We start from the raw sequence: 16,736 nt of genomic DNA, 5'->3' as shown, positions 1-16,736 counted from the left end.
TTAATAAAACACCTTTTAGTGTCACCTTATAGGTCATGTTATATCAGCACATTGTGTCAATTAGAGTGACAATTCATGTTTAAAAGGAGTGTGGTGACTGTTCACACCAGCGAGGGCTTCTAGAACAATTTTAACAATTATCTCATGAAAATCAATGCATGTGTAAATTATAGTCTTAATTAGTTCATTAAAAGGCTGTTTTATACGAAGCGGTTCTCAAATTACCAATTCCTGAACAATAAATTCAACGGAATCACAAAAACTGGGTGCAGTTTGACTTGATGTGCACGATTGTTTTCTCCGCATAAAACAAACATGCAAATGCAACCAGAGGCAGCGTTTTAATATTTTTGCCCTAAAGGCATTCATGCTGTGTTCAATGACGTCTCATGGTTAAAATGAAAACTGGAATCTCAATATTGTTCATGTGTTGTGTTCACTGTTGTTTCCCCACCAACAGTTCTCAGCCAAGTGGAACCATCTCCCATAGCATTTGGTGGAGGTGGAAGACAAGCTCTTAATCGGCTGTGTTATTGAATTATTGAATTAAAAGCTTAAGTACTCAGGGTGAGCATGTCAATTTTTCACAACTGAATGGTACACTGCGCATTCCATTTTCATCTGAATAGATCATTTGTGTATGTAAAATGTCGAAGAATGGAGGTATTACACAGATCGGTTTCATTGTCTGTAATTCCCTTTCAATATCACTGTAATCATTCTGAGAGACAAGTCATATTCATCCAACACTGCATGCTAGTCCTTAATCTGCATTCAGCTCCCCTCAACAACATAGCACTTTTTTTTTTTTTGTCAAGCAGCAGCGCTGTAGCGACGTGTTAATTAAGAAAGGGTTTGCTTCAAAGCAAATTTTGTGTAATTATGGCAGAAGTGGAAGTTTAACCTGCTTTACATCCCTAAGTGACACAGTGTTCAAAAATTTGGAGGAGTAAGTGTTGCGGCAAAATGGTTCAACCCCCTTCTACTTGACATTCTGCTCACCTGTCTTCATTCCCCGTGTTCTGAAAACCCTGGGACTGATACAGATAAAATGATGTGATGTTTCTGTCTGTATTTCAATGGGATGAGTTGCTGTGACCCACGCAATCTCCCTCTCAAAGAGTATTTCAACTTATGCAGATGAGCTCATCAGAGCTGCCTGCTGAGATGAGACATCTAGGTCTGGAATTGTGTCAATACCAGCACCAAAACAAATGCAAATCAAAATCCAAATTAATGTGTTTTCCCCGAGGAGAAACGGAGTCGTACTTATAGTCAGCGCTCAGTAGATGACAGGATTCTGTTATCCAGAGCTCATGGAAAACAAGGCATTCTCAAACTGCTCACCGAGCCGGGGCACAAAAGTCAACGTCTCCAGATGGAGAAACTAAACTAAACCAAGTCAAAAGAAACAGGAGGCTTTTGTGTGATTGTTTCACAGATGAAGAATACAACACATTCCTACATTTCTAGGATTCCTCAGTTTAGTGGTGTGTCTCGGTAAACACCATTGTTTATACTCAATCGCTCTATATAGAATGTGTCAAGCAGATGAAGTGGTTATGCTCTAGCTTTTATAAATAGTATTAATCTGGTCACAGCAACATTTATGTCCTCATCCTCTGCTGGAATAAATGAGCAGAAAACATTGTTGGGGAAGAAATGAGCCCGTGGATGGATTGCAGAGGTTTAGACTGTGGTAATATGTCTGTGGATCGCGGGCGTCTGTCACCACACCTCCCCTCTCTGTATGTGATTCAACAGTAAATAGTGCCTAATGCATATAAACCACAAATTTGCTCCGGTGCTCCTGTAAATCTGATGAGAACGAGAGCAAGTGATGGACATTTTGTGCACTCAGTGACAAGGCGATGGAAATTCAGATATTGACTGCCAACGTCCCCTAACCTTGAAATGTTTTTTTGTTTTTTTTGCTAAAGATGCTTTATTTTAATTTGTTGTCTGAGGCACGGACAGATTTTGACCAAAGTCACCCGGTACAGAAAGTGGAGGCGATGCAGAAGTGACTAAAACCTGTTTATCTTACTAAATTATGTTCCCATTGAGAGTAACATGCATTGGGGCATGGATACCGTGTGATTGACAGCTAGTTCTATCCAATACTGAGAATCCGATGCAGCTCACACAATGAAACTTCTTGGATGCTTTAACAGGACACCGACACATATCATATCATTATGACACCGTGGCAGGACAAATAAAGTATACACACTCAGGGTAACCGTCGGCCCTCCAATGCTTTTCATATTTACTTGTGACAACCTTCAATGCAGTATTTGTTCAATCTTTTGCTGCTGCAATGACCCACTTTCCCCCACAGGGATCATTAAATTTTCATTTTATCTAATCAAAGAATTCATAGCAAAACATCTTTGCTTGTAACTCGCTCGTTGCAGCTGAATGTGAAGTTTTTTGTCAGATTCGTGTCTTGTAATTTGTCACACATTCATATTTAAATAACGCCATCATCACAAGTAGACATTAAGTGACAGCGGCTCTGATGACTTTGAATTGAGGGTAAGGGAGTAAAAACATGAGCAGGATTTCTGTGTGATGGATGCTTATTGCACTATATCAGCATTGAGCAGAGGAAGTCAAGTCATCTCTCGGCTGTACTAATACACAGTGCCTGCTTTTATTTGATTTTTTCAAGATGAATAGCTGTTTAAAATAGGATTTTCATCTAGCTGGGATGTAAACTGCCGCCGCAGAACATGCGCTGGTTTCCAGTTTATGGAGAGCGTTGGCAGGTTTTTGCGGATTCGCCGTCAGATGTTTGTCACTAACACATTGTCGACACCTTGTAGACACATGCACCTCCTTCACATAAAAGCACGTCGACTTCAGAGGTTGTCACCCGTCAAAATAATTGCCTCCCATGCACACAGTGTATAGAAATTTAATAAAATACACAACAAGTACAGAAGCCCACATTCACGTGTAAGCTCAGCTTATTTTCACATAAACTGCGGAGAGGACGACAATAAAATTACAAATACATTCTTAAAAAATTGTTTTTTTACAGGAACCTCAAATGGTTTTATGAAAAGGGACATCCCCTGTTGCACCACCATTAACAGTTCATAAGACACTTCACTTTTGTATTTAACGTCACTGATATGTGTTTCAGTTGCCTGTGATATTCAAAGAGATGTTCCTTATACACTAAATGGAGACAGAGAGCTTCACTTTACAAAAGCAGACGGGACTCAATACCTTAACAGTAGCAATTTGTTCAATAGCCTCACAAAATTGGAGCTTGAAATGTGTAAAATACAGACATCTAAACTGACAGGTACAGAACACCATGAAAACACTCGAAGTCAGGTAAGCGCTGATTTCCCCCCCTAAACCTTCACAGCAGTCAAGGACACATATTTCACCGACACACAACAAGTCACAAACTCAAAAAAAACAAACATACACGGCAGATGGTTTTTGGTTATACAATGCGTGTCTGGACACCTCTGTGGAGAGAAAAAAGGAAAGAAAAATCTCCTCCTGGTCATTAATCTGTGATGTCATCAGCACACCTCTGGCAGGCGAGAGCCAGGGAGACCATGTGACCTGTCAGTTACCAGAGTCCCGCGGGTCAAGAGCATAGTCTGACCCCCCACACTCCTGGCTGATGACAGAGCTGTGAATGAGACTGCTGGACAGGGACTTGGGCCTGAGCTCACGGGTCAGGTAGGACGGCTCCTCCAATTCAGTGTGCAGTGGGGAGCACTGGCCATCTGGAGGGCCGTAGGCACTGCTGTCTGAGCCCCCTTCCCTCTCTTCTTTGGACCCTGGGTTGGCCAAGTCCAGGGGCATACTGCTCTTGGTGGGACTACTGGCCGCAGACGGACTCTCCCGTAGCGGTGGGCTTAGTGCACGTTGCGACTTTAAGTAAGGTTTGACATTGGCCACGAGGATTGTACTGTCCCGCTGTTCCTTCCCAAACGTGCTGAGGGTTTTTCTGCTGCTGCAGCTGATGGTGCCATAAATCTCTGTCTCTACCATGGCATCCATTCCCACAGGGATGAAAAGGTTGGTGCGATTATCGGCGCTGTCTGCTTGGCTTCCTACCCGTAACTTTGGCATCCAGCATCTGTCAGAATGTCCCAGTGCACGACATTCATCGGTGCAGTGGACTGATTTGTCTTGCTCTGCAAAAAAACAGTTAAACATTTGTTATTGGACCCTGCTGGGGAAAGAATAAACAGCCGGGAAGAAAAAGTATGAAACTATGAAGGATGAGCCGCAACAATAAATCACTGCAAACAAATACAAATTCCAGAGCTATTCTTTAAATAATACTACTAACAATAGTATCTGTCTTCTTATGTAGTATGCATCACAAGAATTTTTTTCAGAATAAAATAAGAACCAGCAGCCTGTTGCAGCAGATTTGGGGGTGTTACATTTAGCAATGCTGTTTTGATTTACTTAAGTTCATCCTTGTTCATCCTAGCAATCCCTCAGAATGATATGATGACACGATGAACAAACAACAGTGTCATACATAAAAGTACATTTTCCTTTTTCTTTTTCTTTTGCAGGTCACTATGATTCAACCTATTCACGAACCATCTCCTCTACGCTATTCTCAACATGTGTAGGTGTTTTCCTGAAAAATATCATCTGGTGCAGAGGAAGTGTTTTTCATATACATTCGCAGCAGCGGCGGCACTTTGTGTGGGACTAACAGAAAAAAAACAACTGGGAAATTTGCATGAGCAGTGACATAGTGACTATTTCTGACCAGGAAGTGTTGACGAATTCTGTCGTTAAGACTTTAATTAGGATCATTTTACCGGGAGAGAATCTGAGAATCAAATCTGGAACCTGAAACATGATTTTTGGAAATACTAATACTCATTAGTTTGACCTGTTGTAAATCTTTCTTATTACTTTGACAGATTTTGATGCATAATCAGCTGCTCATTTGCATTCCCTGTCCATTTTTTTCATTTAATCCCTGACCAACAGTTTCTTATTGCTGCAAAAAAAAAAAAAAATTAAAAAAAGAAGGAAAAAAACAAACATAATGCAAATGTAAAATTCAAGTAAGAATCCTTTTCATGCAGCCTGGTCTGGGCAAAGAACGCATGCAGCCTTTTCTTCCTGACATGACACTGGTAATCGAGGCGGGTCACTGATTATATCACGAATCCAGCAGCCTCAGCTCGCATTAGCTGATGCTGCTCACCAAGCAGCAAAAACACCACGGGATTGTACAGCATGTACGTGTGACTGTGTGTTGGTGTCAGTGGTAACAGGTGGAAGGCTCTGTCTTCGTGCCCTGCACCTCATCCTTTTACATTTCACAGCACATGTAACCCCGGCAGACATTAAATAACCGCACACACCCGGTGTGACACACAGAATCAGACATTGTCATTTCCTTGGCACTTGGATGTGGAGGGAGTCAAAATGAATTTTGACAATGGCGCACTGAGGTATTTTGTATGTAGGGGCAGGAGGCAAAAATGTCAAACTTGTCCTCATAAATTGGCAGAAAATGATAATTTTTCTTCATTTGTTATACATGAAAGCGTAACAGCATTCTCATTTGTGAAAGTATCAATTTGACGTTCCTGTTGTGCTGTTGACTGATTTAACTTTGATAAATGTGCTTTCTTTGATTGCATTGACATCCTTTATGCTCAAGTGGCTCAGGAGGGAGAGAAGGTCATCCACTAAAAAGATGGTTGGCGGTTCGATCCCCTCCGCCCCCTGCCCGCATGCCGAAGTGTCCCTGGGCAAGACACTTAACACCAGATTGCCTCTGACGGCTGTGCAGGCAGTGTATTAATGTGACCTAAAAAGCGGTAAATAGCAGCGCCTTATGAATGTGTGTGTGAGATTGCGTGAATGTGACTTTTACAGTAAAGCACTTTGAGTGATTGATAAGACTAGAAAATTGCTAATTAAATACAGTCCATTTATCATAAACATGTATACAATTTAAATAATGATCACTGACTTGATCAGAACTTGGTGATTTATTTTGTCCATTGTGTTCCCTGTCATCAAATGTAAGAAATGAATGAGCCTGTAATACAGACAAAGACAAAGACAACACACCACATCTGCAGCATCGTTCACAATATGTCATACAAAATTATATCACAACATAACTTGATTACACACTGATAAGCTCTCGTAGCTTTGGTCTATAAATAAGGCTCGTCTATCTCGCTCACATGCCATTCTATGATATCAAAGACCTTGAGCGAGTGACTGACTGTGAATTAAGGCACTTGATCTCATATTGAAAACTGGCCCTGATGAGGATGAGAATATCAGCCTGGAACAAGGGGGGAAGCTCCACATGACGAGGCTCTTCCTAGAAGAGGCGGAGGAGATCCTCGTGTTCAAAGGCGACAGCCTCGGCCAGTTTGCTGGAGGATACGCAAACCCAACGAGGAGGTTCAAACAAGAAGAGCAACCATCTCTGCGCCACAACCCCCAAGGGACGAGGCAACCGACACCGTGCGCCGCACACACACACAATGCAAGCTCATTTGCAAACTACAGCTCGTGCCACTACTATCGCACAGTGATGCTCAAGTCCATGAACACCTACACAAACACACCCACACATGCACTCGCCACCATGGGACAAAATGGAACTGACAGAGATTTGACAAATTGAATTGAGTCGTTCATTTTTGCACTAGATCTGTTTTTTTGAATCAACAAAATTCGCTTACATTGAAGATGTTTTAGGAAAAGTCTACATATTTCCTGTACCCACTAGAGGTTTTAAAAATGAATCATATATTATGTGCATATTCTGGAATAATGGGTTCAATTTTCTATCATGTGATCTAACCTAATTGTAAATGGAGCTGTCACTGTTTCGTCTGTATGCAGCTTTTTGTTCACGAAGATGTTTGCCTTGACCTTGTAGATCCGAGCATGGTACCAATGTATTTTTTTTTGTGCACATTTTCATCATGTGGGAAACCTTTTCCTTTGTATGCTGTTTTTTCTAAAAGAAATTTGGGGGGGGGGGGGGGGGGGGGGGGTTGTGCTGCACCTCTACACAGCTGGATGAGCACACTCTCCACCTTATTTTACATAAACAATGTTCAAATGAAAACAAATGCGGTCTGTCTCTCGGTAGAAGCAAATCAGTCAGTTTCAATCGTAAACACAGCCGATGCTAACTTTGTTTGAAAAAAGGGTCTTTATTAGTATCCTGTTTAATGTAAAATTACACGTGAATTGTGCTTATGTTTTCAAATTATAGGGGTAAAATGTCCACTGCATGAAACAATAATCAGGTCAAAAAATGATCTGAGCTATTTACTGAGGAGGATTTAGGTCACTTTTTAAAGATCTGCAAAACAGTGCATTTGGCTAATACGATTTCCTTTAGGTTTATAGTAATATTTTGGAAACCATGCATCTTATGCATGTTTATGCAGCTTAATGGAAATTGACTAGACATTTATTGTTTCTTAAATTGATATAATGATGTTGGTTGCTTTTATTTTTGTAACAATGTTTTCGTGCCACCCTCTTGGCCAAGTCTCTCTTGGAAAAATACTTTTTAATCTCAATCAGGGTGAAGAGAGAGACATAATTAAATAAATGCTCAACATCTCTCATATTTAGTTCATAATAAGATGGTTAAAGGGTTTAGAACAATTTACATCACAGTTATCCTAATGTGACATTTTTGTGCTCTGTTATAAATCTCTAATATAGTATTGGAAGTAAAGTCTGTTTTTTTAATAATTGATTGGCTGCAAATAAGGATAAAGTTAGTGGTGTGCCAAACTGTAACTAAAATGTTCTCTCTCTTCCCTCTTAGATTTCAGGTTACATTCATGGTTACATTCTTTGCAAAAAACATTTTGGTGCAATCTTTGTCAGGACTTAGCTCAAGAGAAAATATGCCATCGAGTTCAAAATGAATTTGACGTCAAAAGGGAAGAACTAAATGATGGCTTTGATTTGATAAAAAACGCAACATAGGCTCTGCTTATTATAAGTGCTACACTTTGAAGCATCATTACATTACATTACAGTGTGGGCCCTGTGCATTTGTGTTACTCTGAAAAGTATTTTAAGGAACAAATGCATGAGGCCAGAACAATAAGCATAAGCAAGGAGAAGCAGGAGGATGCTGAATTAATTTCAATGGTGCCCATCACCACTACAGATGAGGCTGGTGCAAAGAGACTTGTGCTTATGTACAGGAACAACAGCGGTGGGTATTTTTGTTTGTGCTATTGTGTCTTCACAATACAAACTAGAATTAATTGAAGGATTACTGACACAATCTTTAAACGTAATTCCTAATGCTGTGACACACTTAGTCCCCGGTTTAGCACGTATAAACAACACGTAAATGTTCAATAAATGGTTTACAACACACTATAATGTAGTTGTAAACAGATAAGGACATCTGGGAGCATGTATTAAGTTGAGTATTTGTCAACAAAATACCTTCACTTATGAGTAGCCACAAGCGAAGTTATAGCTGTTAATAAATAAATTGATCAATAAACACTTACATATGCATTTAACTTCATTATAGAGTTTTAGACGCTATCTAATAAATGTTTCTATACTGTGTCTGAATAATTATGGTGGGTATTTTTTTTGTAAATGCTAATGATTTGTATTCATTTGCCTGTTATTAACCACACTTGTATGATCACACAATGTATAAACAACATCACTGTTTGTAGATGTATCATATATATTATTCATAACAAAAATGCCGAAGGAAGAGGAACTAAGAAACCATCCACTGTGCCTTGGATCGGCGTTTAATTTCCATTTTTCATTTCATCACTGAATAAAAAATTAAAAAATAGTTAAATATTAGCTCTAAAAGGCTGGATTTATACAACAGCTTTATATAGTCCACTGCATTTACATAGTCACATAATAGCATCATGACAATGTGACAAAGTAACTGTGATCTTATGGGCAAGTGTGAATGGAACAATAACATGCTCAAAAACAAAGGAACCGGCCTGCCCATTATAAATAGAATCAGACAAACCTAGCAACATACCCACTGTGCATCTGGTGTCTGTGAGAGTGAATAAATATTCAGAGTGCATGATAGTAGAAGCTGCACAGGTGCATATATTACCTGTATCAAAGCGGCCAGGAGACTAGAGGGATGGTAAAGGTAAAGACATAAAAGCAATACTACTTAACCCACAAGCTTTCGTGTTGGTGCATTCGGAACTGAAATTCTGTGGTGTCTCCATTTTGGATAATGGCGCTATCTTGTCAAAATCTGCAAAAACAGAGGCTTTGTTGTTCAATATATACACCTGTGTGTATATATACGTATGTACACGTGTGTGTGTGTGTGTGTGTGTGTGCGCATGTGTATATGTGAGAAAGTGACAAGGAGTGTGTGGGTTGGAGGGTGACGTTTTGTATAATAAAGGTCTAAGGCATACGGCACAATGTAGATCTTCCATCTTATAGTCAGTAGACAGTGACACCGTTTAATGTTCAACTGACTAACCCCACAAGAGAGAACAGCGTGTAATCTAATCATTACTTTTGCTTTTTAACCAAATTTCTCACACAGAGGAAATGCATTAGCGAAAACCTATTAATATTAAAAGCCATACCCCACATGCCTCTTATCATACAAATGCAGGTCTATAAATTTGACTGACAGTCCTGTCAAGCAGGCATCAGCGCGGCACATGTACAATTTCAGTCTTGCATGTTCAAAACATCACTTCCAATATCTTTGCATGTGATTGGCCTCAGAACTTGGGCTGAATCAGATTCAGAAATGTGTTGCAAAATAGGAGAAAAAAAAACGTGATTGAATTTACACCTCCCACAGAGTCAAGTTTGGTCTGCCATAATTCCCCATAACACACACACACGCACACACGGACACACACAAGTGAGATAGAGATTCACACATCCCCCTGGCATCCACAAGAGTGTTTCCATCTCTGCCCTCCAGATCAAGCCACAAACAAACAGTTCATAGCAATGTAGATGGTGTGGAAAGTACTGCAATGGGTCCTGCTGGCCAGAGCCACTCTCCACAAGGAAACGATAAACATCCCCACTTTAGTCTCCCATCATCTTTTATCTCACCAGTGACAATGACTCTCATATTTTCAGTCCACAAAAGCTAAATGTATTAATCCCTATCAGGTCAAACGGGTTGCATCAGACTGGACTGTCATCTATGATAACAGTCCTGGTGGAGCGGATTGTTTCAGATTTGTGAAATAAAAATGTTCAACTTTTCAATTTTCAGTTGTAAAGTAAAGCTCCTTTCAAAGCAGTGTAACCATGGCAAAACCGATAATAACCGAGAAAATTATTCCAAGCTAAAAGGTGAAAAACACTGTCATGTTGCACCAGAAATACCAGTCATTTTGCACCGCGAGTCGTCTGTCGTGCTCCCTCGTCTCTGTCGCACTATTCAAGACATGCACGCGGCATAGCGGCGCTCACACAATGCCATGATCAAAAAAGATACAGACGGAGGTACTCTTTGCCATGCATACGAGTTTGTTTGATGGCTAAATCAAACACAAGATGTTTGAACATTCTACCTTCAGCCAACGGACTCTTTTATCCTTTTAAAATACCTTCCACTCAGGTGCTTTCATGTCATCTTTGCAACACAGCTCAGTCAGCCTGCAATGTAAAGCAATACAAAAGAACACTACCCCGTGTCTAGATTCACATCTTCCTATGCGAAATTTGTGGGGGGGGGGTTTCCGTTAGCTGTACTCAGACACCGGTGGCCCCTCCACTGAAACACCGGCGAGCCTCCATACATGCTTTCAGTGCGTAACGTACAAACAAATGTCTGGTACAAGAGTCAGTTAGGCATCTTCAAGATGTCAGGAAGAGAGTGTGTCCGCTCACCCTGCTCAAAAGGCTGGCCATTAACTGCTGTTGCCTTCATCTTGAGGGCCTCTCTGGCAGACGTGTCGCAGTGTGAGCCTTTATTAGTATCCTGGTCACTATCAGCCTGGTCACTATCACCATGGCCACTGTCTCGGAGGCTTGCTCGTTCTGCATCCTTAAATGTTGAGCTGCAGCAGAATGGAAGGAAGAAGAAAAAAAGAAGAAAAAAATCACAACTTACCATTACCTCCACTCTCACTCCGTGAGAGCGTTCCTATTTGATAGCCATAGTCAGCTGGCTTGATACAAAGATGAAGGAGCTAAACGCGCGGGTCAGGAAGCCTTTTGAGTAGATCCCTTACCTTTGAACGAATGGTTGCCTGCTGCCAGCATAATTGGACTCTGACGGGAATTTTTCGGTCTGAAAAGTGAAAGAGAAGAAACAAGTGTTTGCGTTGAACACGTTACATTTGCCGCGCAAATTTCAACAATAACCCACTTAAAATGACAATCAGATGGGTGAATAAATACATGTCTGATTGTCAGATGCTGCAACTGAAACACGTCAAGAAAAGCCAAAGAGCACCTGCCAGTGACGACAGAAGAGACAGAACGCATCTCCGTCGTGACACATGCGCCTCCTTGGCAAGGCAAAGGAGCAGAGCATTAACCACTGTCATCAGCCTCCTTTTCCCCCTATCTTGAGAATAATGTGTTTGTGTTGATCACACCCACATACACTAGTGACTGGTGACAGTGCCAGGCCTTGTCATCTGTGTTATCGTCTCCAAATGAGACTGTGTGCGAGACCGCCCCAGATATTTACATCGTTTACGACGGATAATTCTGGTGTGTTAAACAGCGCAACAAGCCTGTGCTGTCAAATTAGCACGTTAGCTGGCTTGTGTATCCGACCCTGCCATCTCTACCAGGCAAGGCTGGGCCCTATTAATGGCCTTATTGTGCCAACTTTGGATGTGCATGGGCGGATCTGGCCCATATTTGTGGGGAGCGAAAAATGCGATTGTGAGGTTATGCTGTGTGCATCTCGCTGCCTGGCGCACATTGGTTCAGTAATGTGATCGGACAAGCTGCTCAAACACCTGTCCAATCCCACATTTCAGGCAGGGTTTTGTTTTCACTCTATAGCAGTGGATCTGGCAGGGTCACAGCAGCCTTGTTCAAGACTCACGCTGTTTGCGCGTCTCACTGAGAGGACTTTCTGATTATGCAGACCACCTGTACCATTTTGCAAGAGAGAGGACTTAGAATGGAGCAGTTTCTAAAATGATTCAGATTCTTTGAAAATGAAAAAAATACCTCTTTAGTGAAATGCCACACACAGAGTTCCTATATCATGCTTCATATACAGAGGAAACTTCATACTGTCATGACAGGGAAGGAGAAACGATCATAATAATGATATCTGCTCTCGGAGAGTTTCTCTTTTTCAGTCAATTACTTTTCTTTTGTCAGATTTGCGTGGTAAAGCAGCAGGCGCAGATAAGCGAGAATAAAGGGCAGATAAAGAATACAGTGCAGCATCCCCCTTACCTGTATCACTGACATCCTACTCGCTGGAGTGTCTGTGCTAAGCCCGGCAAAGCTGGAGTGGCAACCTGCCCTGGGGACTGTCAGGCTGTTTGGGGTGGTTTTCAGGTACATGACCTCTGACCTGGGCAGCGTGAGTGGCAGAGGGCTCTGGTAGTCAAAACATATTGGTGAAGTGATGAGCGAGGGGCTGCTCACCACGTTCATCCGGCTCGCGGAATCTCTCTCCTCCATCTCACTCTGCACCAGCATGATGTCACTCTTGTTGATCCTTTTCTTTTTGCCCTTCCCCACTGGAGGATTGGAGTACTCAGCCATGCGGCAGTTATAATTCCCAGTCTCCTTATCTTGATGCTTGGACTTGACAGCGATGGCAGTCATGACTGCTAAGAGCATGACAGAGATAATGCAGAGGGTAACTATGAGGGGCAGGGATACATCCCAGTGCTGCTGTTCCCCGCTCGCGCTGGAACCCCCTCCTGGTGCCGTTTCTGTGTTCGCCTTAATGATCAGCTTAGCCACGGCAGATAAGGGGGGCTTGCCATGGTCAGTTACCTTCACCACCAGCTCAACCACTGGGGCCACCTCTTCCCAAAGAGCATGGGCAGTTCTGACCTCCCCTCCGACTGCATCCATTTCGAACAGGTGGTCGTCATTGCCCTCTGTGATCTCATAGGTCAAATGGCCACTCTCTCCATGGTCGTGGTCCACCGCTTTCACTGTGGTCACAATGTAGCCAATACCGACGTTTCTAGGCACTGGGATTTCAGCTGTATCATTCTGCAGAAGGGGTAAAATGATAACTGGGAGATTGTCGTTCACGTCGAGGACATTGACCCTGACGATAGAAGTGCTCTCCATGTGCGGAGATCCTCCATCTTTAGCCTGAACTTTGAACTCAAAGGACTTTGTTTGCTCGTAATTGAAAGAGCGCGAGGCATATATGGCTCCGTTGGTGGGATTAACAGACACATAGGTGTACACTGAAACATCTCCTATATGCGACGGCAGAATGGAGTACGACACTGTTCCGTTTCGACCCACATCTGGGTCGTGGGCCAGAACTGAGCCCAGATACTCCCCCGGGATGTTGTTCTCAAGCACCTGTAGCACATAAATAGTCTTTGTAAAGCGCGGCGCATTGTCATTCTCATCCAAGATTTTCACAGTAAAGGACTTGGTGTAGTTCAAAGAAGGGATCCCATTATCTCTCGCCACTATTGTCACATTGTATTCTTCTTTCATTTCCCTGTCCAGGGGTCTGTCTGTGAGCAGCGTGTAGAAATTGTCATTGTTTTCCTGCAGTCTGAAGGGCACGTTCCCCAGCACCCGGCACTGGAGTTGACCATTGCGGCCCGAATCCTTATCCGTCACCCGGACCAGCGCTATGACAGATTCTGGGGGCGCCGCCTCGCTGATGGCTCCTTGTCGGACAGAAACAAAACTTATTATTGGCGAGTTGTCATTTTTGTCAAGCACTTTGACAGTAATTTTACAGTGGCCTGGTATCGGGTTGGGCCCCAGATCCTTAGCCTGCACGTCAAACTCTATGATTGGATTCTCCTCATAGTCAATTTCCCCCTGGACCTTGATGATGCCCGTATTGGGGTCAATGGAGAACAAATCTTGGATTCTCTCCGATGCATATCCAGTGAAGGAATAGACAACCTGCCCGTTGCTCCCCTCGTCTTGGTCCGTGGCATTCAAGTCTATAAGCACTTTTCCAGGCGGCGAATTCTCTGGGATCTCTATGACATAGGAGGATTTCTCAAAAACCGGGCTGTTGTCATTGGAGTCAGTCACCCTGACGTTGATCTGCATGGAGCCTGATCTCGGATACTCCCCGCCGTCGATCGCAGTGAGGAGGAGGGTGTGATGACTCTGATCCTCTCTGTCCAGAGGTCTCTGCACCACCAGCTCGGGGTATATCGTGCCATCACCCCTCACTTTTAAATCCAACGAAAAGGTATTGTAATCGTCTCTCGTGACCTGGTAGGTCTTTATCCCATTCTCCCCAGAGTCCGAGTCATGGGCAATGGTCAGGGGGAAGCGTGTGCCGGCGGCCGCGTTCTCCGAGATGTCAATGTTCACGTGATCCGAGGGGAAGCCGGGCGAGTTGTCGTTGATGTCCTGGATGTCAATCTTGATCATGCATATCTCCTTGTCGTTGGCGAACACCTCCATGGAGAGCTGGCACTTGGGGTTCCGCCGGCACAGCGTCTCCCTGTCGATCCTTTGTTTGGTGAAGATCAGTCCACTCTCCGGGTCCACGTCCACCAGGTGTGGTGCGGAATTCTCCAGCACCCTGAAGTTGGATTTCTTCCCCCTCTCCATGGCCCCGTACCCGGCGTCTTTGGCTATGTTGCCGATGACGGTGCCCGGTCCTTGCTCCTCCGGGACGGAGTAATTGAGGTTTTTCAATGTCAGGGCTTCAACCCACAGCAGAAGGAAGATGGGCACAGAGAGACGCATCCCTTCAGCTGGACGCGCGGTGCCGGCAGGCGGAGAGGAAGAAGAAGGTGAAGGAGGAGAAGAGGAAGAAGAGGAAGAAGAAGGACAAGGAGGAGAAGAAGAAGAAGAAGAAGAAGAAGAGGAAGAATCCTCGTTGACTTTCAACCTGTTGATTACTGCGCAGACCAGGGAGACTGAGCCCAAACCCCCGCACGCGTGGCCGGGACGCCGATCGATCCGTGCGCCGTCGTCTCCTCCTCAGCGGCTATATGATCATCTTCCACATGCCACGACGAACTCTTTCTGTAAACAGAGATGACCACGCGACGACACACAATGCATGAATTAAACATCGAATTCAACATAGTGCCCGAGAAAATGCTTTTGTTTTTCCTCCCCCCCCCCCCTTTCTCTCTCACGGGGCGACTTAATGAATAATCGATGACTATAAAGTATTAATATTCCCCACTGCTTCCAAGGTTAAAGCGTTCTCGGATCCTCCGTGGTGAAGGTTAGACCCGTGGAGCTCACAAAAAGCGCATTGCCCTCATGCGACATCTACACCTACAAACACTGACATGCCCCTTTCCTCAAAAAAAAAAAAGGAAAAATGCAGCATCGCCCGATGTTACCGTTCACAATGCATTCACTTTCCTCCTCCGGTGCGGCACACTGTTGCATATGGGCTCGTTGCCGTGCCACAAAGTGGGAGAGAAGCAGCTACTCGCGTCCAACCTCCTGCGTCCCCGTCACTCGAGAGCATCCGTGGCACGGCGGCGACTTCTTTGGCCCGACGGTTTGTCCTATGATCAGTCCAATGATAATCCCATAATCCAGTCCAATTGGAACCGGTGCTCTTACATCCTGCATTCGGACAATTGCTCGTCTGCCACTGCCCCTGCGATCGGGAGGAGGGAGGAGGGAGGCGGAGGGGGGGGAGGTCTCGGGGAAAAGAGAAAGAAAAAAAAAAAAGACCAGGGGTGCGAGGAAGATCTGAGCTGATCAAAATGAATCGCTTTTCCTCCTGCGCTCAGTTTCTCCCCCTCTCTCTCTCTCTCCCTCTCTCTCTCTCTCTCTCCGCGTCAACTGTTGCAACCCGCCGCCTGCTCCCTGAGACCCGAGCGGAATCCTCCCGGCGCCGTTACAACCGACTCCGGCGCATCGCTCGGTGCATTGAACATAGTTTTCTGATCGTCCTCCAGCAAATGAGTGACCGGTGACAGATCTATCTCGCCGTGAGGGGGGGGGGGGGTTCTCCGATAGGTCTCTCCGGCAAGATCGCATGAAGAAGGGCTGTTCTAGTGCTACGTGATTCATTTACTGATGTGCGCGCGCGGAGCACAGCAGCATCAGCATCAGCAGCAGCATCAGCATCAGCAGCAGCATCAGCAGCAGCATCAGCACCAGCACCAGCACCAGGGGGAGCAGCGTGCTGGAGGAGGTCGCTCCTCTAATACGTGTGGATGAGAAGCGGGGATTATGAATAGATCGATGCAACGTGTTGAACTGGGATGTAGTAAGAGCAGCGAGGGCTTGACAGGTGGTCGAGCCCAGGGAGGAGTGGATCACATGGGCAATTTGGTGTGGAAAAAAAAATGAAACTGTTTAAAGAATAACCGTGGGTGTATATGCCCCCCCCCCAGGTTGCTTTGCTCTCAGTGTCAATGGACATCTTTGAATATCCACAACTAAAGATTCTTATCCGTGATGAACCCCCCCCCCCCCCGCCACACACACACACACACCACCTGTCTTTTATATTAAACCTCTTTGTAACCAGTTTTTTTTCTTTCTTTAATCCTGTCACAAGGTAAAAAAAAGAAAAAAGAAAAGACAGACTGTGTACACCTTTATGATAA

The 16,736-nt window shown here is 44.0% G+C and overlaps 1 protein-coding gene across 1 annotated transcript; it reads right to left on the bottom strand.

Annotated features, from left to right (window-relative positions):
* Positions 1-2,904: 2,904 nt before the first annotated feature.
* Positions 2,905-16,267, bottom strand: LOC118283035 (protocadherin-17-like). Its single transcript, XM_035604670.2, has 5 exons — positions 15,510-16,267; positions 12,430-15,180; positions 11,238-11,296; positions 10,894-11,063; positions 2,905-4,169 (listed from the first exon to the last, which is right to left on the bottom strand). Exons 2-5 carry the CDS (start codon positions 14,896-14,898, stop codon positions 3,592-3,594), a joined length of 3,276 nt encoding a protein of 1,091 aa, XP_035460563.1. The 5' UTR covers positions 14,899-15,180; positions 15,510-16,267; the 3' UTR covers positions 2,905-3,591.
* Between the last annotated feature and the right edge of the window lie 469 nt (positions 16,268-16,736).

This window comes from Scophthalmus maximus, chromosome 14, assembly GCF_022379125.1.
Source record: "Scophthalmus maximus strain ysfricsl-2021 chromosome 14, ASM2237912v1, whole genome shotgun sequence".
Classification (NCBI taxonomy): domain Eukaryota; kingdom Metazoa; phylum Chordata; class Actinopteri; order Pleuronectiformes; family Scophthalmidae; genus Scophthalmus; species Scophthalmus maximus.
The sequence above is the reverse complement of the archived record's forward strand: the minus strand, read 5'-3'. Positions and strand labels throughout refer to the sequence as shown.